The sequence below is a fragment of the Triturus cristatus genome, chromosome 6 (assembly GCF_964204655.1).
Source record: "Triturus cristatus chromosome 6, aTriCri1.1, whole genome shotgun sequence".
Taxonomy (NCBI): domain Eukaryota; kingdom Metazoa; phylum Chordata; class Amphibia; order Caudata; family Salamandridae; genus Triturus; species Triturus cristatus.
The window spans coordinates 809,034,609-809,061,101 of NC_140589.1; the positions used below are offsets into that span (position 1 = coordinate 809,034,609).

The 26,493-nt window shown below is 46.1% G+C and overlaps 1 protein-coding gene across 1 annotated transcript in view; it reads right to left on the reverse strand.

Moving 5' to 3' along the window:
- Positions 1 to 26,493, reverse strand: part of ADSS2 (adenylosuccinate synthase 2) — a 338,000-nt gene that overhangs the window by 137,247 nt on the left and 174,260 nt on the right. Inside the window, exon 3 of the mRNA XM_085611393.1 lies at positions 19,265 to 19,333. Coding sequence (XP_085467519.1) covers positions 19,265 to 19,333 — 69 coding nt within the window. The remainder of the gene's footprint in view (positions 1 to 19,264; positions 19,334 to 26,493) is intronic.

Below are 26,493 nucleotides of genomic sequence, written 5' to 3' on the forward strand. Positions count from 1 at the left end.
AGCAGCACACTACACCAGACAGGGCAAGCGGGATGGCAGTGCAGTACAAAGGACCATGGAAAGCAACAGGGAGGGGACAGGGACAGGTACATTGACAACAGAGAGCAGAGGGTATAGAGGCAAGGGCAGCAAACTGCCCATACTGGACAGACAGGAGGGACAGTTGCAGCATAACGGACTATGAAGGGCAGGAAGGAGGGGGCAGGGGCACAACAGCGGACCAGACAAGGCAGGACGGATGGGATAGGGGGTCTGCACATGGAAAATGGAGGGCAGGGGCAAGTGGGCAGAGCAGGAGCAGTAAGCTGACCACGGAGGGCAGGCGGGATAGACACTGGAAACGCAACACAACACGGAGACCAACAGTAAGACTATAATAGCATACAGACAAAGGAGAGAAGGTGGGAGGGGGTCAGGGGCAGCACAGAAGACCATGCATGACAAGCAAGAGGGTTAATGGCAGCAAACAGCTATGGTGGGAAAGAGAGAGGGAGCAGGGGCATGCACAAATGACCATGGAGGACAGAAGGGAGGGGTAGGGGCTGGATACAGGCAAAAGAGGGCCTGGGGAAAGGGCTTCACAACATACCACACAGGGCAGACAGGAGGTGCAGTTGCAGCACAACAGAGCATGTTGGTCAGAAGGGAGTGGCAGTAAAATGGACCATAGAGGGCAGGAGGTAGATGAGAGGGGAATGGAACTTGGACAGGTAGGGTGGAGGTGGTAGGGACAGGAGGCGGCACTCTGACCATGCTAGGCAGGTGGGAGGGGCAGTGGCAGCTCAACAGAACACCCAGAGTAGATAGGAGGGTGGCAGGTCCATGGAATATAGTGGGCAGGAAGGAGGGGGAAGGACCATGCACACATACATTGGAAGGCAGGGGAAGGTGAGCAGGGGCAGCACACTAAGCCCAGAGGCTAAGCAGGAGGGGAATGATGGGGCATAGAATTGGGGAACAGAGGGCAGGAGCAGTGGGAAGGGACATCAAGCTAAATGGAGGGCAGTGGCAGCACTTTGGACCATGCAGAGAAAGAGGGAGGGGGCTGGTGTATGGACTCAGACAACAAAGGGTAGGGACGAGGTGGATGGGGCAACTGGTTAGGGCATGTGGGAAGGGCAGTGGCAGAACAACAGCCACACACGGATGTAATGAGGAAGCAGGGCCATGGACTTGGACAATGGACTTGGACAATGGATGGCAAGGAGGAGGGGGCAGGAGCTGCAAGCTTGGGTGAAGGCAGCACAAGGCCAGGCCCTGTGTTCTAACCCTAGCCCACCCCTCCCCCCTGCTGTGCACTGCGATGGTCATCTTAACGTTAAAAAAAAAACACCTTAGCAATTCACTGACAAAAAAACAAAGGTTACAAAGAAGTTATAGTTAGGAAATAGTATTAAAAAAACCTTAGAAATTCAGAGAAACAACAAAGGTTACAGGGACGTTATAGTTCGGCTGAGATTTCACTCATATGAGACCACTGAAATTCAGCACGTGAGCTAACCATAACTTACACCCACACAAAGCACTGCTTATACCTCACATATTACATCACTCATAACATGGTCAGTGACATCACTGATGACATCTCAAATGACTTCACTGGTATAAGCAGTGCATTGTGGGGCATAAGATATAGTGAGATCAGGTAACTATAACTGCTGAATTTCACTCATGTTTTACGAGTGAAACCTGAGCCTAACTATGACACCCCTGTAACCATTGTTTTTTTTCAGTCAAAATAAAAAATGTGTGTGTGTATATATATACATATAAGCACTTTACTTTGTAGCCACGGAGTGGTCTGTTCCTGCTGCTTGCATCATTGGGCATTCTGAAGGACTTTGGAATATATATATATATATATATCTATATATATATTCACTGAAAAAACCATAGGTTTCACACACGTTATAGTTAGGAATTAGCATTTAAAAAACCTTGCAAATTCACTGAAAAAACCATAGGTTTCACACATGTTATAGTTAGCTGGACATTTCACTCGTAAAAAACCATTGAAATTCCCCCGTTATAGTTAGTGCAGGCAACTATAACTCACGCAACCGCAATCCTCTGCTGATGCTAATACTGTATTTAGACACTTATTTGCCCATGTCTTCTTCCATTAAATTTTAGCTATACATATATTACAAATATTTTTTTTTCATAAAGACACATGTCATCAGCAGAGGATTGCGGTCGCGTGAGTTACAGTTGCCTGCACTAACTATAACGGGGGAATTTCAATGGTTTTTTACGAGTGAAATGTCCAGCTAACTATAACATGTGTGAAACCTATGGTTTTTTCAGTGAATTTGCAAGGTTTTTTAAATGCTAATTCCTAACTATAACGTGTGTGAAACCTATGGTTTTTTCAGTGAATTTGTACGTTTTTTTAAATGCTAAGTTACTTTACGCCGTTCGTGGCGTGCGCGCCCACTTCACGCAGTTAGTTCCGTGCACGCACGGTGCGCTTCGCGCACCGTGCGCCCACTTTACGCAGTTAGTGCCATGCTACGCGCACCGCATGCCCACGTTATGCTGGATGGGCCATGTACGCACGATGCCCTTCGCGCACCGTCCGCACACGGAGGACATATTATGCGCTTCGTTGTGATAGGTTATCTATTAAATGTTCAGATATTCCTTAAGCCATGCACAAAAGGTGCAAACGGGCACCATTTGCACACGGGGTGGGGAAAATGTGGATGATTTTTATTTATTTATTTATTTTTGACAGTAAGCGTAATCGGCGTTTTTCAAAAAAAAAAAAAATTGAATTTTTGGCTTTGGGGGTTCTTTTGGGACACTCTAACCATGGCTAGGTGGTTAGGAGCTGTCTAGCCTGCCCCTTTTTATATTATCCAACTTTGTTTGTCCTCCCCCCCTCAGAGTGCGAGAGAGAAAATGGCGGCCGACACTTCCTGAATTCGACTGATTCGAATGTTTACTAAGATCTAACAGCCAATCAGAATCGCGCTCGCGCATGGCACCGTACGCGTACGGTAAGCTTACCGTAAGCGCACGGTAAGCGCACCGTAAGCTGCCACAGATATATATATTGATTTAAATGCTATTTTCTCAGGACCTACTGAACAGATTTACACCAGACCTACAAAAGGCACTTCCTTGACCTGTAGACTACCTCTCTGCCAAATTTCAAGTAACTCTGTTCAGCCGTTCGGGCTGTAGCTGTGTGTAAAGGTCCTATGGAAAAATGCATGGGGAAAACGCGTTTTGGGACCCCCCTTTTTTCTCAGCCCCCGCTTGACGAATCCCCCCGAGACTTTCAGGGTAGGAGCGGAGCGTAGCGCCCCATTAGTTTTGTAAATTTCGCGAGGATTCGTCGACCGGCGCCAAAGTTATTCCAAATAGAATGTTGCGGATTTCCTATGGAAACAGGGTCCTAACTATAACTATCTACTGGCGACCGCCAGTAGGAAGGATATATATATATATATATATATATATATATATATATATATATATATATATATATATATATATATATATATATAATATATATATATAATGCTACCCATTGGTTCCCCGCCCACAGTGGGCCGCACTTGGTCCGTGCATAAATACATTGCATGCTGGGACTTGTATTGATGTTAGAGCAGTAGTCATTTCCTTAGTAGGTTTCACACACACTGTTCAAAATAATTTTCACCTTCGTAGGTTCCAGGGGGTGCGAGAGAGTCTCTTACATCAGGTTTGCTGCGCTGAACGGGTTCGAATCAGTTTCAATCCCCAGCCCCTTCTTACTTGATGAAGGTGGTGCTGTCCTGACGTGGCGAACCAATGGGTAGCATGCTAATTTATCAAATAAAAGAGCAAATCACGAACACATGCGGAGCAGCCTATGATTAAGGGGCGCAAAGCCCTGAAACACGTCAGGCAGTCAATGCTCTTAACCCGGGAGTAACGGAGAGCGAAATCACTGAAAGCCAGAGGGTTGGATTGCTACTGAGTGCGTCCTGTAAAGCTCAAGGGCCATTGGGAAAAATAAATAAATAAATAAATATAAATATATATATATATATATATATATATAAATGACGCCAAAAGTAGACTGCAAAACTGCCTGTCAGAGCTATCCAATTGGATGCATGGTCATTATTTAAAACTAAATGCTGACAAGTCAGAAATTCTCCTCTTCGGTGGGACTAAACAGCTCTGGGATAACACCTGGTGGCCAATTTCCTTAGGTTCTCCACCTAATCCCACATCGTCCGCAAGAAACTTTAGGAATTCAGATGGACACCACTCTATCGATGAAATGCCATGTCACCTCAATATGTGGCAAAGGATTTGCCATACTAAAAAGGTTGAAACGGGTCTTCCCCTGGATACCACTGGAATGCAGACAGATCCTAGTCCAGTCGCTACTAGTTAGCAGGCTGGACTATGGCAATTCTCTATTTGTGGGTATGTCGGACTACTTATTTGGAAAACTACAACTGGTCCAGAATGCTGCTGCTAAAGCTGTTTGCAATAAGAGAAAGTATGATTCAGCCACAAGCTGCCTGAGAGCCGTACACTGGCTTCCTATGAGGCAAAGAGCCAGGTTCAAAATGCTATGCATCGCCCATAAAACAATATACAATACTGGCCCTTTCATTCTACGGAATAGAATTAAGTTCTATGCTCCAGCACGGAACTTACGTTCACAAGCCTCAGCCAAAGCAGCCACCACATGGATCAAGCTATCCAGGATGTGCGGACGTGCCTTTTCACACATTGCTGCTAAATGTTGGAATGATCTGCCCATCAACCTCCGACTCACGGACTCCTACCCCATCTTTAAGAAAAAACTAAAAACTGCATTATTCCCCATATCAGAATAATCAACAAGTCCCAGGAAACTGCCTTAGGTTTTACTGCTCAATATTGCAGCGCCGTGATATCCTGGTAGGATGAATGTTGCGCTTTACAAGTACACTTAACAATAACAACAATAACAATATATATATATATATATATATATATATATACATACTACTACTGGCGGTCGTCAGTGGGTAGTTATAGTTAAGACATATTACCCATAGGAAATCCGCAACATTCTATTTAGAATAACTTTGGCGCCGGCTGACGAATCTTCGCGAAATTTTCAAAAAATCGTGGCCCGCTCCGGCCCGCTCCTATCCTGAAAGTCTCAGGGTGATTCGTCATGCGGGGGCCGAGAAAAAAGGGGGGTCCCAAAACGTGTTTTCCCCATGCAATTTTCCATAGGGACTGTTAGTCGCAGCTACAGCCCGAACTGCTAAACGGAATTACACCAAATTTGGCAGAAAGGTAGACCTTGGTTCAGAGACGTGCCTTTTGCTTAAATGGTGTAAATCCGTTCAGTAGTTCCTGAGAAAATCAAAAGTAAAATCACATATATCTGGGCGGAGCCTAACCACACATCTCATCGTGAGATCTGATTGGCTGTCAGCACTTCATCCAAGAAGTGTTGGCAGCCATCTTGGGACCAATATACATGATAGCACCTCATTAAAAAGCATTGCAGTTAATAGAAGGTTTTAAGACTTTAGTCACATTATAAATCATTTGTTGATGGTACCATACTCATTTTAGGAATTGTGGTATGTTCTAAGGTGATTTTTCCCATGTGAAAAAGCCTTCTGCTGGGATATCATGAATCATGTTTGAGAGAAAACTATTTTCTCATGCTTTTCCCACAGAGGTTTGGAAGGTGATATATAAGCTAAACTGAGAGCATATTTTCTGTAAATTCACATTATCATTTTCAGTCATCTGAGAATGAAGTCTGACATTCTCAGTAAAACATGTACATCCAACAAGGGCAGAGACTGTCAGTTGATTCCTTTGTGTTCTACTGCAGCTTCCCAGAGTGTTCCAAACAACAACTAGAGCGCTAACAGTCCTACTTCTGACAAACGTATGGCACACCTGAAGCTAACCTTATTGGAATAAAGTGGTAACTCTTAAAACATTTAATTTAAAAAGGAACACAATGAGGGAGTTAATTTGATGTCATCAGTGATATCACTGACCATGTCATGAATGATGTAATATGTGACATCATCAGCAGTGCATTGCGGGCGCGCAAGTTATAGTTAGCAGAACTAACTATAACGGAGGAATTTCTATGGTTTTGTACGAGTGAAATGACCAGCTAACTAGAACACCCCTGAAAGCAATGGTTTTTTCTGTGATTTTCTGTGAATATATATATATCTATATATATCTATATATATATATATATATATATAGTAAAAAAAACAATGGTTACAGGGGTGTCATAGTTAGTATATATAATGTTAGACGGTATGCAAACACCGAATTCCGGCACGCCTTTCGGTTTGGAGTGACGTGCAAGGTTTGCGAGGTGTGGTGCTTTGAAGACACAGAGGTCAGTAGTGGTCTGCTGCTTGTAAGTGGCCGGAGTTGAAACTGACATCTTTGCCTCCTGAATGGACCGCCGGAGTAAAAGTGCTTTCCACAGCCAAACAATGGTTTGGTACACCACTGGGTGTTTGAAGACACCGATCACTGTATCTGCATTTCACAATGGAGGACACGGAAACTCCAACATGGACTGTTATAGGATTGTGTGAGGCAGAAACCACGGAGGTTGGGCCAGTGCGATGCTCCAATCAGTGAAGATATATTAAGACCGCATATTATGAGCCTCCAGGTGTAACATCATTAAAGTGAAGCGGGCACTGAAGAAAGCCGCAAGGCTGAAACGCGTCTGCCCAAGCGTTTTGCTATTCCAGCAATATGGGAGCCTTCATTGCAATAAAAGTTACCTTCGGCCACCGAGCATGTGTTGGACATATATATATATATATATATATATATATATATATATAATACACACACACTGAAAAAACCATAGGTTTCAGGGGCGTTATAGTTAGGAATTCGCATTTAAAAAACCTTAGAAATTCACTGAAAAAAATAGGTTTTAGGGAAAGTTATAGTTAGTTGGACATTGCACTCGTACAAAACCCGCCGCCTAGTGTTGGGTCCGGATGATTGCACATTGTTGTCCTGTAAGAGTATTCGAAGTATCACGAGATAGGTGACTCCTCCCCTGGACCACAGTGCGCATGGGCATCCTCTCCATCCTTAGATTGTTTTTCGCCATTGTGGCAGTGATGGAGTAGATACAGTAAGTGATGACCATGCTATACAGTAATTCTGAGTGCTGCAGCCGCTACAGGCGCCGGGGAGGAGGGTGGGCGATATGAATGTCAGCAGCCCTACATGCCAAGAACAGATGCATACTGGTAAGTAGCATATTCAGTTCGAGGCATGTGGGCTGCTGAATTCATATCTGTGCATAGAATACATAGCAGTACCTCCATTAGCGGCGGCTACCCATGCCAGCTGCAGCAGTCTGAAAAAGAGTTTTGAGAACAGCCTGTCCTACAGCTGCCTGCTGTTTTGAGTGTACATCTACACAGTAGTGTTTGGTAAATGTATGTATAGTGGACCATGTGGCTGCTCTACATATTTCCTGTAAAGGAATGTTTACTAGGAAAGCCATGGATGCCCCTAACTTTTGTGTTGAGTGGGCTCGTGGGGGAATCGTTAATGTGCGTTTAGCTTTTTGATAGCAAATTTGAATACATTTAACGATCCATCTGGCTATCCCTGCTTTGGAAATGGCGTTGCCCTTGTGTTGTGGAGAATAGGCAACGAAAAGTTGTTTTGTTTTCCTAAAGTCCTTAGTTCTGTCTATATAGTACACGAGGGCCCTCTTTACATCTAGTGTATGGAGCATTCTCTCTGCGACATTTTGTGGATTTTGAAAGAAAACAGGCAGTTCAATGCTTTGATTCATGTGGAACTGCGATATCACTTTGGGCATGAATTTGGGGTTGGTACGTAGTACAACCCTGTTTGCGTGAACCTGTATGAATGGCTCTTGAATGGTTAGTGCCTGGAGCTCACTAACTCTTCTTAATGAAGTGATTGCCACTAAGAAAGCTACTTTCCAGGTGAGGAATTGAATCTCACATGAATGGAGAGGTTCAAAGGGTGGACCCATTAATCTGGTGAGGACCAAATTGAGGTTCCACACCGGTGCCGGTGGGTGTCTTGGGGGAATTACTCGTTTGAGTCCCTCCAAGAAGGCTTTGATGGCAGGCACTCTGAATAAAGAGAGGTGCTGCCTGTTTTGGAGATAGGCTGCTATCGCGGTTAAATGGATACGTATTGAGTTGTATGCCAGATTGCATCGGTATAGGTGTAGGAGGTAACAGATGATGTTTTGAATGGATGCATCCAGCGGGTTAATGTCATTGTTGTTGCAGTAAATGACAAACCTTTTCCATTTAGCCGCATAGCAAGCTCTGGTAGTGGGTCTCCTGGCCTCCTTGATGATATCCATACAGTCAGGTGGCAGGTTTAGGAAGCCAAACTCTAAGACTTCAGGAACCAGATTGCCAGGTTCAGCTGTTGCGGATCTGGGTGCTGAATCTCGCCATGGTTCTGCGTTAAAAGTGCGGGTTTGATCCGCAGCCTTTGATGCGGCACCACGGAAAGTTCTAGAAAGGTGGTGTACCATGGTTGGCGCGCCCATGTGGGAGCAACTAGGATGAGTGTCAGTGAGTGTTGTCGCAGTTTGCCTGCAACTAGAGGTATTAATTGGGCTGGGGGAAAAGCGTACGCAAATCTGCCGGACCAGTTCATCCATATCGCATTGCCCTGTGACTGTGGATGTGGGAACCTGGCGGCAAAGCTTTGGCATTTTGCGTTTTCGTTTGTGGCGAATAGGTCTATCTCTGGATGACCCCACTGTTGGAAGTACGGTTGGAGAACTGACGGATGTAGCTCCCACTCGTGCATCTGGTGGCTGCGTCTGCTGAGCAGATCCGCCATCTGGTTGTCCTTGCCGGGGAGGTGTTCCGCCATGAGGAATATGTTCCTCTGAATGGCCCACTTCCACATGCTCTGAGCCAGATGAGACAACTGTGGAGTGTGTTCCTCCCTGCTTCTGTATGTAGTACATGGCAGTCATGTTGTCCGTCCGGATCAACACGACTTTGTTGCACAAGTGTACTTTGAATGCCTTCATGGCTAGGAAGATTGCCATCAGTTCCAGAACGTTGATGTGCATCTTCTTTTGTTGCGTTGTCCATAGTCCCTGCACTGTGTAAGTGAGTACATGAGCTCCCCAACCCTGGAGAGAGGCGCCCGCTGTCAGTATTATTTGTGGAACAGGCTCTTGGAACGGTCGGCCCTTGCAAAGGTTTTGTGGATTCCACCAATGCAGAGAGTTGTATGCCCGACCGCTCACCAACACTAGGTCTTTTAATTGCCCGTGAGCCTGATTCCATTGACGTGCCAAGCACTCCTGAAGCGGGCGCATATGTAGTCTCGCGTGCGGGACTATGAAAATGCAGGAGGCCATCATGCCTATCAACTGCATGAACACTCGCGCAGGAAGGGAGTGTTGAGGTTTGAACTTTGAGATCAGCAGTTGCATGCTGTTGATCCTCACTAAATTTGGCTGAGCTGTGGCTGCCAGAGTGTTTATGGTCGCGCCCAGGTACTGTCGTACGTGTGCGGGTTGGAGATGTGATTTTGGGTAATTTAGTGAGAATCCCAGACTGTGAAGAAGGTGAATGGTGAGGGACATGTGGCTGGCACATTGCTGGGCTGACTTTGCCTGAACAAGCCAGTCGTCCAGGTAAGGGAAGACGTGAATGTGTTGTCTCCGTAGATGTGCCGCCACTGTTGCTAGGCACTTGGTAAAGACCCTGGGTGCTGTTGTTACTCCGAAGGGGAGAACTTTGAACTGATAGTGATGGCCTTGAATAGTGAACCTGAGATATTTCCTGTGTGAAGGGTGTATGGGTATGTGGAAATACGCATCTTTTAGGTCCAGTGTGGCTAGGAAGTCTCCCTGACTGAGTAGCGGGAGAACCTGCTGTAGGGTGAGCATATGGAAATGCTCTGAGAGAATGTATTGGTTGAGGGGTCTCAGGTCTAGTATAGGTCTGAGCGACCCGTCCTTTTTTGGGATTAAGAAGTACAGAGAGTACACCCCTGTCCCCTGCTGGTTGACGGGCACGACCTCTATCGCACCTTTTCGCAGCATACTTAGCACTTCCTGCTGCAATAATGCCAAGTGCTCTACGGACATAGGACGGTGCTTTGACGGTATGTTGGGTGGAGTGGACGTTAATTCGAGACAGTAACCGTGCTGGATAATGTCCCTGACCCACCTGTCTGTGGTGATGGTTTTCCACGTTGACAGGAACTGTTGGAGTCTCCCCCCGACAGGTGTTATGTGGTCGGGGGGCAGGGAGAGGGCGTCACTGTTTGTTTTTGGGGGAGGACCTGGTGTTGCCGTAACCACGTCCTCTGCCCTTGGTGCTGGAGCCACGATATCCACCTCTGTTGGTTTTATCATAGGTACTTTGTGTGCCCCCTTTAGTGTACTGCTGCTGTGACCCCTGACCTCTAGCTGCTCCTCTATTCCCGGGGCGACGAAAGGAGCCACTACGAAACTGCTGCGTCTGCAGAGCCCCCATTGATTTCGCAGTGTCAGTGTCTTTTTTAATTTTCTCGAGGGTAGTGTCAACTTCAGCGCCAAATAAATAGTCTGGGTTGACCGGTTGATTTAGGATATTGTTCTGAATCTCTGGCTTGAAGCCTGAGATTCTCAACCATGCATGCCGTCTCAACATGACGCTTGTGTTGATTGCCCTCGCCGCTGTGTCGGCTGCATCCAGTGCGCACTTAATGGATGCATTGGTAAGGAGTTGTCCCTCTCTGATGAGGAGCTCCGCTGCCTCTTTATATTCATCTGGCAAATGTTGGAGTAGTGATTCGAGTGTGTCGTAGTGGGACCTATCATAACGGGCCAGGAGTGCCTGTGTGTTGGCAATGCGCCAGATGTTCGCTGCTTGCACTGCAATCCGTTTGCCTGATGTCTCCAGCACTTTGGACTCCTTGTCTGGGGGAGGAGCATCACCTGTTTGTGAGTGGGCTCTCTTGCGAGCATTAGCAACCACCATGGAGTCCAAAGGTAACTGGCGCCTAATGTACATAGGGTCTCCGGGTGCAGGCTTGTACTTTTTTTCAATCCTGGGGTTTAGCACCCGTGCCCTGGTTGTTTCTTTAAAAATGTGTTTTGCAGGTTTGAGAACCCCTTTTAACATGGGCAGAGTCTTGACAGTTCTTTCGGAAGAGGCGATAGTGTCCACCAAGAAGTCTTCTTCGACAGTGTCAGAATGGAGTTCTACTCCATGATTGGCAGCAGCCCGTTCTATGAGGGCATTAAAGGCAGCAGTGTCCTCAGTGGGAGATGTCTTTATGTTATAAAGCTGCGTGTCATGGGTATCTGGTGCGGTACCCTGGTCTGTGGGGTCATCCCATGCCTGATCTGGGTCTTGCAGGTGATCATCAGGATCGATATCCCCAGGGTAGGTGGTATCATCCCCTACATAGTCCTCTACTGCGTCTGCCTCTGAAGGCGTCGGCGAAAAGGACGGTGGATCCTGATGGAAGGGTTGAAAGTGTTCATGAAGCACTGGCTCTGACCCTGCCGGCAATTTGTGTTTGAGAGGAATTTTATAGGAGTCCAATCCCCTCTCTGGCGTGATTTTCCACTTGCGGAGCATCAACCTACCAGTGTTGGCGTCGATAAATTGTGGCTGTGAAGGCTCGAGATCTGTTTGTCCAGTGGATGGGGACTGTGTCTGGCGGACACGTGTCCGAATCTCGAACAGTTTCGGCGCCGTGGGCGGCGGCAACCCAAACGTGATGTTGGTCGGCGCCGAGGGTGCTTTGGAAGCCTTGTGCGTGTGGGGACCCGACGTAGAGTGGAGGGCTGCCCGTTCTCTGATGCGTTGCAACGATGCCGAGACCTGTTGCACGGTGAACGCAGATGGCTCTTTGGAACCGGTCGGCACCTTGGAGGTAGGCGTCGAAGCGGCTCCCGACTTCTTTGCAGTCATGGGGTCATCGATCCGAAGGGAGGTATCGACGCTCGTTGGAGTCGATGACTTGGCAGGCGCCGCCGTCTTAGACGTCGACGCAGACGGGGTGGCCACCTTGACTTTGGTGGTTGGGGCCGATGTCTTCGGTGCCAGAGGCCGAGGTGCCTTGTGGGGTCCGAGGGCCTTCTTCTTTGGCTCGGCAACCGTATCCGCTGTGGTGAGCTCGGCACCGAAATCCCTTTTTGCGCGGTCGGAGCCGATGACCTTTGCCGGCGTCGAAGGAGTGGAGGGCTTCGAGCCGATCACAACCAGTTTCACTTTCGCTTTCGATGGAACTGGTGCGATGGATGGTTTCGGTTTCGCTGAAGGGAATCCAGTCGTCTTCGATAATAATGGCTCTTGCGAAATGTTCGAGGCCGGGCCTGAAGGCGGGGCCGAAGAACCGTAAGATTGATCTTGGGTAAGGCCCGAAGGCGATCCCTCGACCTGAGCCTCATGACGACGTATTTTTTCGGCCTCCGTATCGACGGGTTGGCCTAGCTCCTCGCTGGAGCTATCTTCCTCGGCCCCAAAGGCCTCATCGTAGTCTCCTACCTCTTCGATGACTTCTTCTCTCTGAAAGATCACCTCATCGTCGTCTTCCGATCGGGAATCGTGTTCGGAAGCGGGGCTGGAGTCTACGTCTTCCACGCTCTCGGTGTCCTCGTCTTCGGTGCTAAATATGTTGGCCGGGGCAGGCGCCGATTGCTGCGCCTCCAATCTCGCTGCCCGTCGATTCCGGAGAGTCTTCTTTGAGCGGAATCGGGCACAGGCCATACATTTCGACTCATCGTGATCCGGTGAGAGACATTTGTTGCATACCGGGTGGACGTCGATGTGTGGGTATTTCGCGTGGCATAAAGGACACCTTTTGAACGGAGTCCTCGATTCCATCGTCGATCGAAGTTCGATGTTCGGACCAAGCGGATCCGAAAAGCTGGAAGAAGGTGCTAAAGCACTAAAGAAACTATTCGATACCGAACGGGAACAGTACCGATGATAACTAAAGGCCTTTTGGCCTTAAACTGAATTTTCCTAACTTGAGCTAAGATAAGCACATCCGAACCCAATGGCGGAAAAAAACAATCTAAGGATGGAAAGGATGCCCATGCGCACTGTGGTCCAGGGGAGAAGTCACCTATCTCGCGATACTTCGAAGACTCTTCCAGGACAACAATGTGCAATCATCCGGACCCAACACTAGGCGGCGATCTATGCACAGATATGAATTCAGCAGCCCACATGCCTCGAACATAGGGGTTTCACCGTACTTTATTATACTTAACATGCATGGAAAAGGCATGCATGGTAAAGGCAAGGCATAGGTTGTACAGATACAGAAAGTATGCTGTTCCTAATTACGAGACAGGGGAAAGCTAGGGGAACCGGTTTTGCGTGGCCATGAGATGTAGGAGGACGGGGATTCCTCCTCTTGGAATTTGGGGCCCTCACACATCCGGCTGGGTGACATGCTTCATCATAGGGCTACTCCTCGTCAGCTCGGTGCTGCAATATCTGCAGAAGTAGGTAGGTCAGAGAGCCTGTTGCTGATTCAGCAAACTACATAGGGACATTCCTTGTGCGACACCTGCTGGGTATTGATGAAGTAAAATGGTTGGTCATGTTTGGGAAGTCTCCAAAGGAAGCCTAGATATGGTGAAACATACCATGTGTATGTAAGACCAAACCGTACTAAAGGCCAAGTTCAAAGGCAATTGAAAGCAAGCATACTGTGATGAACGTGGAGAGAAAGCAGCAGTATTTTAAGTGAGATAGTTCACGAATCTATAGAAGAGACTTATGGAAACAAGCATTTACAATGCAATAGGTCTCGCAATTACATTATTTTGAGCTATTGACATTGTAAATGGCAATGTCTTTAAAAAAATTAAAAGGCATTGTTATTTACAATACCAAAAGCAACACATTGCATTGCATAGCGCGGTGTCCGTGAAGACGGTGCCACGCTTATTAAAGTGAAAAAAAAAAAGGTGTGTTCGGACAGAGCCCTGTGGTGACTTGCTAGAGAGCGCCTTGAATGCTGCGCCCAGCAGTGCCAATACCGTCCTGCCAGGGGCTCCCCTCTCTGCTTCATAAACACACGAATGCTCAAAATTTCACATAATTCATTGAGATATGTAAACTGGAGACATAGTATGTGAGGTTATCAGTAATTTGAAAACTCAGCATTAGAACAAAATACTTGGTATGGCTTAATCACTGGATGATGAAAGCGACATGTTGAAGTAAGTCACGGCCTGGAATGCAAAATGGTCAAGTTTGTGTTCCTTAAAATGGGTATTGACGAAACAGCTCATAATGGCAGAGCCGCCAGTCATCGAACGAGGGGTTGGTTAATGCTAGAGCAATAACTGAGCAGGCACGACCGTCCTGTCCTGTCTGGGTACTGTGGCTAGGGGTGCTGCGGCCCTTCTGTCCTGACCTGCATCGGGATTGGGAGAGTCTGCCACTTCAGCAGGGACCCTGCTCGACCAGTCTCTGCACTGGAATAGAGGTGGCACAGCCAGTATTGTGCACCAGGCAGGGCTCTGGTGGGCCCTTGAGGTACTTGCGAGGACCTCACGTGATGCCACCCGGGCCCCCTGCGGCCTGTCCACCCTAGTTCCCAGGCGGTGCGCTGTAGCCTGACAGCGCTGGCATCAGCAGGGCCAGACCGCCGCAGGACCTGTGCTTTATCACATCAATTTACGCTTGTCTAGAGAGACATAAACCGGCGTTTTAGAGTTCTTCCCTGCAGCTCATAAAGTACAAACGCTTTTTTTTCCCTCTCTAGGACTCCATGTCCCCCTTGGCACAGTCGTGAACTGGATGGTATACGGCTGTACAAGCGATCAATATATTTCAGCACATCCAGGGGGCAAATGCGAGTGTAAGCACTCCGAGCTTGTCCCATTAGCGGGTCACCTTCCCGCTGTTCGGCACAAAATGGTCTTTGAGCGGCACAGAACGGACTAGAATATAAATCCCATTGTACAGCTACCAAACACGACAAATGCGAGCCGACCCCGTCTCTGCTGGGAATCAAAGGGGCACCTGGTCTCGAGATGCACTCTGTATTAATACCACGTCGCCGTTTATTCAGCAGATTAGACTTCATTTAGTGTGAGTCGAAGCACACAATACTTAGGCAAAAGCAGTTCAATACAGTTTGCGGTTATCGATCAAGCAACCGTCACAGCAGCACCGCGACGATACGTATTAATTAAAAAATGATCTGTTATGTTGCATTGATGAAAATAAACAAGCATAACGCATTGCAATTCCCAGCTCTAGAAGGTCAGAGGGCCAGAAGAGGCGTGACTTTATTATGCACGGAACATTGCAAATGTTTCACAATGTTTGCGCGATGAGGAAAATTAAGCCTGTCGTTTTGACAGACAATGCATACATTTTTTATTCTAAATAAATAAATAACGTGTATCTGAAAAAAAAACTACAGCGAAATAATCTCTTCTGCTTTTAATGTCAGGTCATGTTTTGTCTTGAAGGTTTACCAGAGTCCTAAGCAGTCTTCGGTTTACAAAGCTGGTGTATTTTGTGCATGTTACTAAATAATACAAATAAAACGCTCAGAAATATAATCGCAGATAGATCCAAAGATGCGCATAAAACACTGGCACCCAAGCTTGCGCTCACTGTCACTTATCCACTGAAAACCCACACACTGCACCATGCTGTGACCCAAACGCACAGGTACACTGCAACATGCGGACAATTGAGCGTAATCACGCACACTATTATACCCGTTGAAATCCACGCACAGCCTCCAATTACGTGCAATATACCTCCCTCTGTCATTGCCTCACACATACTCTTCTCAGGGATCCTCTCACAGTTAAACATACACAAAAAGCGAACTCTCACATTTCACAGCAACCCTTCTCTCACTGTCAGCCTGAGGTAATAACTGTGGTATTCCACATTAAATATCTGAACAGTTTCAAATATTAAACTAACGACACATGTCACAATTTATTACACGCTCTACGTCCACATTTTAATTGGAACATTTCATAGTTAAAACCGGATCCATAATTATAAGAGTGGCCCAGGACGACGGTGAATAGCCGGCATTTTTATGTATATCCGGGCTCTAAATAGGTCGTCCACCATTACCATATTCTGAAATGGAAAGTACTTGCAAAAGCAAAAACTGACCAACAAAATAACACAGCTACAAATACATCACGTAACGTTCAGCTCCCGGGAGAACAGAGCCTGCGTCTCCAGGGCCGCGATCTTTACACCCAATACCTTCCTGTTGTTGGTGCAGGAGTCCGCTCAAAACCTGTCGGCACAGGGGAAAAGGCCTTGCACCCGTGCCTCATGTACACTAAAGAGCGAATGGTGAGCCCAGTAGCGCCTCCAGCACACCACACTGCTGTGTGAACCTATATTGTGGTGCCAGCACTCACACTGCGCAGCGTGAGCCTGTGTGGTGCCGCCGGCACACAACACAGCGCCACGTGAACCTGGACATGCCCCTAGTACACCACACAGCGCTGCGTGAGCCTCTGTGGTACAGTCAGCACACATACCGTGCCGTGTGAGCCTGTGTGGTGCTGCCAGCACACACACAGCGTTGCGTGAGCTTGTGTGGTGCTGCCAGCACACACACAGCGTTGCGTGAGCCTGTGTGGTACAGTCAGCACACATACCGTGCAAGCCTGTGTGGTGCTTACCGATGTATACGGCAGGAGGAACCCCGAGAAAATCAGACAGGAAAAGAAGAAGTAGATGAAAGGCACACACATGCTTGGAAACTATATTTTATAGAGTCCAGAAGAGGTTAAAAATGCATATAACTGCATAAATCTTCAGCCCCCTCCGTGCCAAAAAGCCGTCCTGAACTCACGAACACATCATCAACAGGAAACTTAAAATGTGTTTGCCTGCAGACAGAGGTTACACCGTGCCCCAGCCCTGACGAAAATCCCGTGACACGCCAACGGGATTGGAAACGTGTCCGCATTTCCTTTTGTCCACAAAGGGTTACTCATTCAAAACAAGCGCTCGCCATGACGGTTTTTTTAGGTCTCGCCTGGCGTAGGGTGCGCGCATGCGCAGTCTCGCTGGCGAGATTTATGATATGGGGATTTTTTAGTAAAGGGCATTAAGCCCCGCCCCTCTTTTCCATTGGCTGGCGTCACCGTTTATGCTAAACGGTGGCCAGCCATTGGGAAAGAGCTCTGTGTGACGTACTCTTTTCTCTCTTTCTGCCGTCCCACTTGGACTGACTGCCCTGACTTACTACTGGCGTAAAAGGTTTCTTATCTTTATGGGGCCAAACACATGGCCCCATAAAGATAAGAAACCTTTTAGCAGGCGATGCCTGGGACGGCAGAAAAAGGGAAAAAAAACATCATGGGCCAGGCCTGCTAAAAGGTTTCTTATCTTTATGGGGCCATGTGTTTGGCCCCATAAAGATAAGAAACCTTTTACGCCAGCAGTAAGTCAGGGCAGTCAGTCCAAGTGGGACGGCAGAAAGAGAGATAAGAGTACGTCACACAGAGCTCTTTCCCAATGGCTGGCCACAGTTTAGCATAAACGGTGACGCCAGCCAGTGGAAAAGAGGGACGGGGCTTAATGCCCTTTACTAAAAATTCCCCATATCATTAAATCTCACCAGGCGAGACCTAAAAACTAGAGGTGTGGCCTAGCTAGAATAAAAACAGATCAGTAATGGGTGACATTTAAGCTGGAAAAAAAACAGACAGCCATGAACTAAAAGTTAAACTTAAATAGCCTGCAGAAACTGTGGAAACCTTAACAGAAGGAAAAATACCCTGGCTGGCTGCAAAAGGATGAGGGCGCTGGAATAAAAAAAAAAGATTTTACGACTTTGAGGGATTAAGGCTAAGAAAATGATTAGCCATTCGCAGCTCAGAGGGAAAAAGACAATACAAAAGTTCCTATAGAGAGTCAGTAAAAGATAGGAAAGAAATGCGGTCCGCACAAATTGTGCTGAAAAACAACAACAAAAAGATCCCAGGGGAGAGCTGGTGTACACATGATAAACTGTAAAGGATCCAACGCATACCCAAGCAGAACCAGAGGTTAGGGAAATGAAGTAAGAGCACATATTCTTCCAGGAAGTAGAAACGAACAACGCCTTCCCATTAAAAAAAAAGAAAAAACACAATAGCAGATACGAGATATTCAAAGAACACGAGAGAAGACTTGGGCGATACTCAGTTTCAAAAGTAGCAAACATATCCAAAAACAGAGGGACAATTGTCAGCTTCTCGTGACTTGTGTGATGAATAAACTTGACAGCAGCAAACGTACAGGACTAGTGGAATGACCAGTTTCGGAACCAAAGTGGGTCAGAAAAAGCAAATTAGGAGACAGTGGGAAAATTTGCACAACCACAGCTATTCCCAATCGTTCACACAAAAAGGGACATGGATGGCAGTACGAATGGAGGGAAGACTTCTTAACAAGATGTATAAAAGTATCAGATTTAAAGTCATTAGGAAATGTATGAGAAAGATTGTAAACGGTATAACGGAGTTAAAAGACAAAGACAAAAACTGAAGACGCCGGATTAGGTTACAATTGAAATTAAACAATTACAGATTTCAATACCAGTGAAAAACCTAACAAAGCAGACGGATGTGTGTCAACAGCAGTCAGAGTGAACAGCTGAGAGGGGGTGATGTGTGCTTAACGTTAAGATGAAAAGCATACATGCACACAACCAGAAATAGGCAGGAATGCACACAGCTGCAGGCACCTTTGCACACAACCCAAATGATGTACATGCATACTTTGCTCACAGACACCAAAGAACACAAGCCAACAGACCTACAGGCTCACAGACACTTAAACACACAAGCCAACAGACACTTAAGCATCCAAGCCAACAGACACCCAAGCCAACAGACACTTAAGCACCCAAGTCAACAGACACTTAATCACCCAAGCCAACAGGCCTACAGGCGTTCATGCACACAGACTAACAACGCAGGCGCCCATTCACACTGGACAAACCGTTTAAACATACAACCACCATGCAATGCAGATAGCTGTGCCACGGATTGCTTAAAGGCTGACACTCCTCAATAAATTGCAAATTAACCCTGGAACTCACATTCCTCTGTGCATATCTTTCATTTAATGATACTGTAAGAGGAAAGTTAGTTTAGAATAGATTGTGTCCCTTAAATGATAGCGAACGGGCAAGGCATGTGGTTGTGTTTTTGTATGTTAATTGACAGTGTACACGTGTTCATGTTTCAAAAGGACATGATTGCAAGCTAATTCTCACTCACCTGCTCCCTTTTTCACATTTTTTTCTGCTTCTTCAAATAGCCCTGGTAGGTGAATAACAACTCCATTTCCTATGGGCAAGAAAGACAAAAACTCCATTACACTCGGCCCAGATGGTAGCTAATGCTCCTTTTCTTATTGCATCTTTTTATTGGTTGCATATAATTTAGTTATAAGAACAAACCGGTTTGATTGTTCGAGTTATCCTTTATCGCATCCACAAAAAACTAGTTAATTTAAGTTTGGCAGGGACTGAATCAACACGCAGAAACATGCTATAATAAATAAACTATTAACTGGGTAAGCATGCTTCCATACAGTTTCATCAGGTATATTTATACAGATCTCTAACAGGTGCTCAGGGAATGTCCTTTCTGCCTTTCCCATACTGCAGGGCTGCGTAGATTTAGTAGCTTTGCGCATGGAGCAAGTTGACGATTAAGCGATAGGGTAAGTGTTAAGTGCCCCAAAGTAACTCCTTTCAGGAACGGAGCACTAAGTCTCTGACAGGTAGGGTCGGCCTGGGACAGAATACAGCCACCGACAAGCAAATTAGTGTAGTGTAGTTCCTATTTCCCTTATAGGCTCTGCGCATTGGAATAATATACACTATAGTTTTTGCATAGGACTAAGGTCAGTATGCTCCTATCGAGTACATTAAACTTAATACTTGTGTGTGTGCCAGCTAACTCAGAGGTCACTAGAAACTTCTTGAATGAACAAGAAGGGGTTAGTTTCTGACAACCGCATAAACATGACAACTTTGTTTCCCTTAGAATCGGAATGCGTCTCAGAATCGTGGAAACAATAGATAACAGTTTCACTCAGTCAATTGTGCATGCTTAGTTTCTCCAGAGTTACACAGAAATAGATAGACGGGCGTTTCAATAAAAGGGTTTATTGAACAGTCTTGTTTCTCGTGTAAGAGATATGAGCGGTTACAATCATTAGACAGTAAACAAGATATAATACGCACAGCGTAAGCAGTAAGAAGAAATAATCCAGCAATAGCATGGTCTTTTAGCTATGACATATATTCATATATACATAAATAAATAACACAGCATAAAAAGTGAATACTCGTCTGATGCTTCTAAAATTGTCCTACCCCGGTGTACCTAAACTAAGTGTAGTGCGAGGTAAAAGTAGGTGCTGTTTTCTATAGTAGGGTATATACTAAGTTTAGTATGCCAAGAGTCCCTCTAGGTTCTAGTCTGCTCCATACCTTTAGAATGAGCGAGGTGGGAATTTCTATCCGGGTCTCAAACTCTAACACCCCGCGAAGGGAGTCTGAACACTGGAAGCTGGATTCTCTGCGAGCAGGGATGACAGCGTCTGGTCAGTGCGTCAGTGCGGGATATGGTCTCTTCCGAACTTGCAGTGGCGAACCGTGCAGTTAAGTCATGCTGAGTCATGCCGTGGTTTGCCATGGTAAGGGAAGGCATATTTATACTTGGAAGGTGTTTAGGAATGCTAGCATTGACGTGAAGTCGGGCAGAGAAAGACGTCATGGATGAACTGTCGTACTTTAGAATTTGGGACCGCGTAGGAGGCAGGGCTCTACCCCGGTCTATCCCGGTATTAGCGAACCGCGTATGGTTAATGCGGTATGTACAAGTGCTTTGTGTAACGTGTTAGCTATGAATGCACTATGTATACGTTATCATACATCACTACGTGGGTTCCATTTTAGAACGGTGGCCATCTTATGGTTGCCCTCACATAGGCTACATAGCATGAAGCAAATACGGGCCTTTTAGAGCACATGTGCCTTTCTTTGACTTTTCTGTGACCTGGGCAGCTTTGCTCCGCTGCCCCAGGTCAGTCCGGTCTCACGAGTTCCCCGTCCTCTGGCCACCTGTGATTAGCATCAGGGCTTGACACACCATAAAGCCTTTACATTAAACACGAGCCTCCAGCTAATCTCTTTCTCACCTGACTGTTCCTGCTTTATGGCTTGTTTTCCAAACAGGAGATGCTCATGTTTATTGGGGCCTATCGATATCTGATGTGGGATCTGAGCCTTGCTGGGTAAATAATTGCGGGCTGGCTTAACTGGAATGTGGGATGGTCATCATGACTCTGCCTTTTCGTTTGTAATGTATACTTTATATGGCCATATCATAAACCTAGGAATGTATGCCTGAAGCAGGATATTTTGTATTTAAGGAGAAGCCCGTTTCTGTGATTTTTAGCAGTCTCCTGAGAACATACACGCTGTTGTACTTCTAGGATACCTGTAATTGGTCTGCAGCCAATAAACTGATCTTTGACTTCACCCAGAAGACTCTGTGTTTCTGTAGGTCTGAAACAGGAAGAACCCGAAGTCATAGGGTGTGTTCCCCTGCACCGCTGGGCTTAAAATTCCCAGTACTTCAGTTGGCGCCCAACTCGGCGCGATTTCAGCGGTACCGGTCCAAGCCAGAGGTTCGTGAGGAGCTTCGTGTGGAAATTCTGGAGGAAGGCCGCCACTTCATCGACCCCTGCGTGTCGACGTGGTCCGAAAGTCTTTTCTGCGAGGTTCTCCGCGTCCCGACGGCTACGAAGGACTGCTGCCCTGATTAATCGCCCTGTTTTGGACCCTTGACGATTTTGGAAGAGCGAAACAATCGAGAGAGTCTTCTGGTGACGCCATTGATCATCGATATTCAGTTAAGTATAAGTGGAGCGTCTCCCAATTTGTTTGGTATCCTTCGGGATAATTTTGGTTTATTTGGAGTTTGCAAACCCCAAAGCCAGAGGACTCGTGTATTCACTAGACTATCGTAATCGATAATCCTTTGAAGTTTGGAACTAGACTAGTGAGCGAAGATGCCTGGTGCTAGTGTATTTGGTAATTGGTTTTGTTTGAGTTGTAGAAGGGATTTCTAGTTGGAGGATTCATGTCCGGTTCCTCCAATTGGAACTCCAACTTATGAGCTTTATGTAAAACATGGCGTGGGCCCCATTGCATATAATGAAATATGGATCCGATACACCAGAAAGGACGGTGTTTTAAAATGGCCCCAAAATGGTAGTTTCGATACAGATATCTTAAATAATTTGGAGGTTAAATTGTTTAAAAAGAAAGCCCGGCCGGCGATGTTTGATTCTTTCCGCCTATGGCGAAAGGAAGCCAAACAGAAGGAAATTAAGCTAGCAAAGAGGAATAAGAGAGAGAGAGGTATGTCAGTGATGCAAGCAGCTGTGCAATTTAAAAATAATGAGGAACAAATGAATGAGCAATTGCACAGACAGCACAAACTAGGGATTGATAAATGTTACCCTGTTTTGTCACCCCTTGTGCAAGATGAGACAAAAGAGAATGAGAAAGATTCCCTAATGTCCCATTTGCTAAGTTCGCCACCCCCGTATGCGCAAAATGCCACCGCACCTCCACAGCTTGTAAATGCGCAGCCTCCAGTAAATATGCCACAAGCCTTCCCACAGCCGCCAGCTCCTCCTCAGCTGGCTCCTATCCCTGCAGTGCAGCCCTCTCAAGGGCCGCCAGTTTTGCTACCTATTACCCCTGCGCTTCCTGCGACTTTGCCTAGCACACCAGCGGCTTCCCCTGGCGCTCCTTCTTACACTACCCAGGTACCTGTATCTGAATCTGTTTTTCTTCCCTCTGTCTATCCCCCCGTTTTCGCCTCAACTTCTCCTTCAGCACGACAACGACTAGCTAATGTAGTTACTAGTCTAATGTCGCCTCTCTTTGGGTCATCTAGTGCGACTCCTGCCTTACAGCCTAAGCAATTGCGCAGTCAGCTGTCTGGTCCCGACGAGAAAGAGGTGTTAGATCATCTGGCGCGTAGGTGGATTGGTTTCCCTTTACTCTATAATGTGGAATCAGTTGTTACCGTTTTTCACCAATGGGATGCCCCGACACAGAGGTATGTCTTTGACAAAATGTGTGAATTCCTGTGTGAGGAATTGGAGGATAATGGTGCAAACCCAAACCCACAGGAATTGTGTCGAGTGCGATTTGATTTTGAAAAAGGTACAATTGTGGGCCCCAATGTAGATAAAGCAGTTGCGACTTTACTATCCTTCAGAAATGGCGATTGTCAGCAATCATTGTTCGAACAGGAACTCCCTGTGGGGAAAAAGGTAAAAGCGCGACAATACCCTATGAGAGAAGTCCCTCCGGTATGGAAAGAAGCCGTTGCGGCTAATGCCGCTCAAGGTATTGCTGCTGCTCCAGCACATTTTCAGCGTGTTTGGGTGCATGTTCCATGGAAGAGATCTGAGGTGTTAGCACTTAAGCAGACATTGCCTGACCCCCGTAAAAACCCTACCGGTTATTATAAGGAGTTATCACAAACTGCAGAATCATGTGTAATGAATTTGGCTGACATAGATATGTTGTTTGGGAATGTTGTTCCACAGCCTTTATGGGGATCCATTCGTAATGTAGATCACGCTGCAGAATTGGGTAACACATGGGCTAATATCATTGCTGCAGATGCTGGCCAAGTTGGTGGCGCGAAACCTGATCCTTTGGTAGCAGAACTCCCTGGTCGAATTATTACCTACATGAAAACTATAATGCCTGCGATGCGCGTAAATTGGGATAAACTATCTGCATGTAAGCAGAAGAAAGATGAGACAGTGTCTGATTTCTTCACCAGGTTTGAAGAAACGTTTATCGACCACAGTGGTCAAGACATGAGCACTGAAGGTGGCCAACGGTTATTTGTTGATAAATTTGTGCAGAATCTACTTCCCGAGTTGTGTAAAAAATTAAAAGACTCAGAAAGTTCTTGGGCTGTTTCCTCTTCAGCGCAAATACTGGCTACTGCACAGTATTATGAGAATAGAGACAAAGATGAGAAGGATTGAACAGATAAGAAAACAAAAGAACTAAAAACAAAGGTCCTCTTGCAGCAGGCTTATCCACCACGTGGAGGACAGAGTAATTATAGGCAAACACAAGGTATCTATCAGCAACCCCAACAATTTCAGAATAGTCAGCAAATGAATGGGTATTATCAACCACGAATCCCTGTAGGTCCCAACCAATGTTCATATTGCAAAGAGGAAGGTCATTTTAAATATAGTTGCCCTAAATTAATGCAGCGTAACAGTAATGCGTATGGCGCAAGAGGTAGAGGTGGTCAGCAAGCTCCTAGGGGTAGAGGGCGTGGAAATGCTCCCCAGAACGCGCGTCCTCTTCCACCTCAAAATACCATAAATAGCTTTGATCAGCAAGCCAATGCGTCTGGTAATACAGCTCAGTACTACAATAATGATTATTATGCAGAAGACGACAATGTAGAAGATGATGATTACTAGGACCGCCGTAGACAGAGAGAGGGAGTTGTTTCAGTGCCAGTGGATCAGAGCGGACCTTATGTTAAAGTAACTACAGCAAATGTAACGGAGCCCTTTCTGCTGGATACTGGTGCTGCAAAGAGTTCAATCATGCATTCAAAACTCCCTGGCGTGCCTTTGTCTGGCGAAATGAATGTTTCAGTAGGTTTTTCTGGCGCCCCAGTTAGGAACCCGATTTCTAGTCCTATGTCACTTTCTGTTGGACCTTGTGAGCTAAAAGCACCCCTCATCCTAACAACAGGTTGTGGTGAAAATTTGCTAGGCTTAGATTTGCTGAAAAGATTGCATGCAACGCTATATTGTTCTCCCTCAGGAGTACAACTTACATTAGGCAAGAAAGTGATTTCCCCAATGTATTTGTCTAAAAATGCAATGCCACCTGAATTGTCATCCCTTCCGGATGTCCTTTGGGCTACTGGTCCCAATGATGTGGGTCTTTTGGAAATACCACCATATGTGGTCACTTTAAAAGCCAATGTCAGATTGCCACGTATTCCCCAGTACAAGATCTCCAATGAAGGTCAGAAAGCATAGTTAGCAATTGTCAGTGATTTGATTAAAAAGGGTGTAATTGAAGAGACAAGAGGCAACGTTTGCAATAGTCCTGTTTTACCTGTCTTAAAAAGAACGGACCCTTCCCAACCACCTGTTTACAGATTTGTGATTGATCTTAGAGAGGTTAATAAGATTGTTGTACCACAGTTTCCAGTTCTCCCTGATATAACTGCCTTGTTAACTATGATTCCAGCCTCCGCTGCATGGTTCTCAGTGATCGATCTAAAGAATGCATTCTTTAGCATCCCAATTGCAGAGGAGAGCAGAGACATTTTTGGCTTCAGTTTAGGAGGCCGAAGCTTCCGCTTTAAACGCGCTCCCCAGGGCTACTGTGAGAGTCCATCAATATACAGTCAGGCTTTAAAAGCGCAGCTTGATGCACTTGTTTTACCTAGTGGCGCTATCCTTATTCAGTATGTTGACGATTTACTAATCGCCGCGGATACTGAAAAGATTTGCAAAAACGCTACCTTGTCATTGTTGCGTCATTTGTCTGCCTTTCATCACAAAGTGTCTCTCTCAAAGCTGCAATATTGTCGACAAGAAGTGACCTACTTAGGTCATCTCTTATCGAAGGAGGGAAGGAAACTGACCCCAGAAAGAATTCAAGCCATTGCACAGTTGAGTGTGCCAAGAACACAGAGAGAAGTGCGTGCTTTCTTGGGCATTACTTCATACTGTAGGCATTGGATTCCTAATTTTTCCTTGTTGGCAAAACCGTTGTTAGCATTAACATGCAAAGACACACCGAATCCTATTCCATGGTCTGAAGAGTGTCAGAAAAGTTTTGTGGAATTGCGTAATGCATTGTGTTCAGCTCCTGTGTTGGGTACCCCTGACTACAGCAAGCCTTTTACATTGTATGTTCATGAGAAAGATGGTTGCGCATTATCAGTGTTAACACAGCCTTTTGGCGACAGACCGCGTCCATGCGTGTATTTTTCGTCAAACTTGGACCCGGTAGCGAGGGCATTGCCAAGTTGTCTGAGAGCTACAGCCGCTGCAGCTATGTCTATTCGACAGTCTGCTGGCCTAGTAATGGATAATACATTGATTGTTATGGTTCCACATGCTGTGGACACATTGTTAAACAGGACCAAGACACAACACTTAACTAGTGCGCGATTATCTGGTTATGAGCTGACACTGTTAGCAAATCATATACACATAAAGAGATGCAACACATTGAATCCAGCTACACTATTACCAATTCCAGCAGACCTAGATGAGATTGAGCAACATGATTGTCTGTTCAGAACAGAAGAAGAGACGAAAGGGAGAGTAGATCTTAAAGATACTCCCCTGACTGAGTGTGATGGTACTTTATGGGTGGATGGTTCGTGTTTCAAGCTTCCGAATGGTG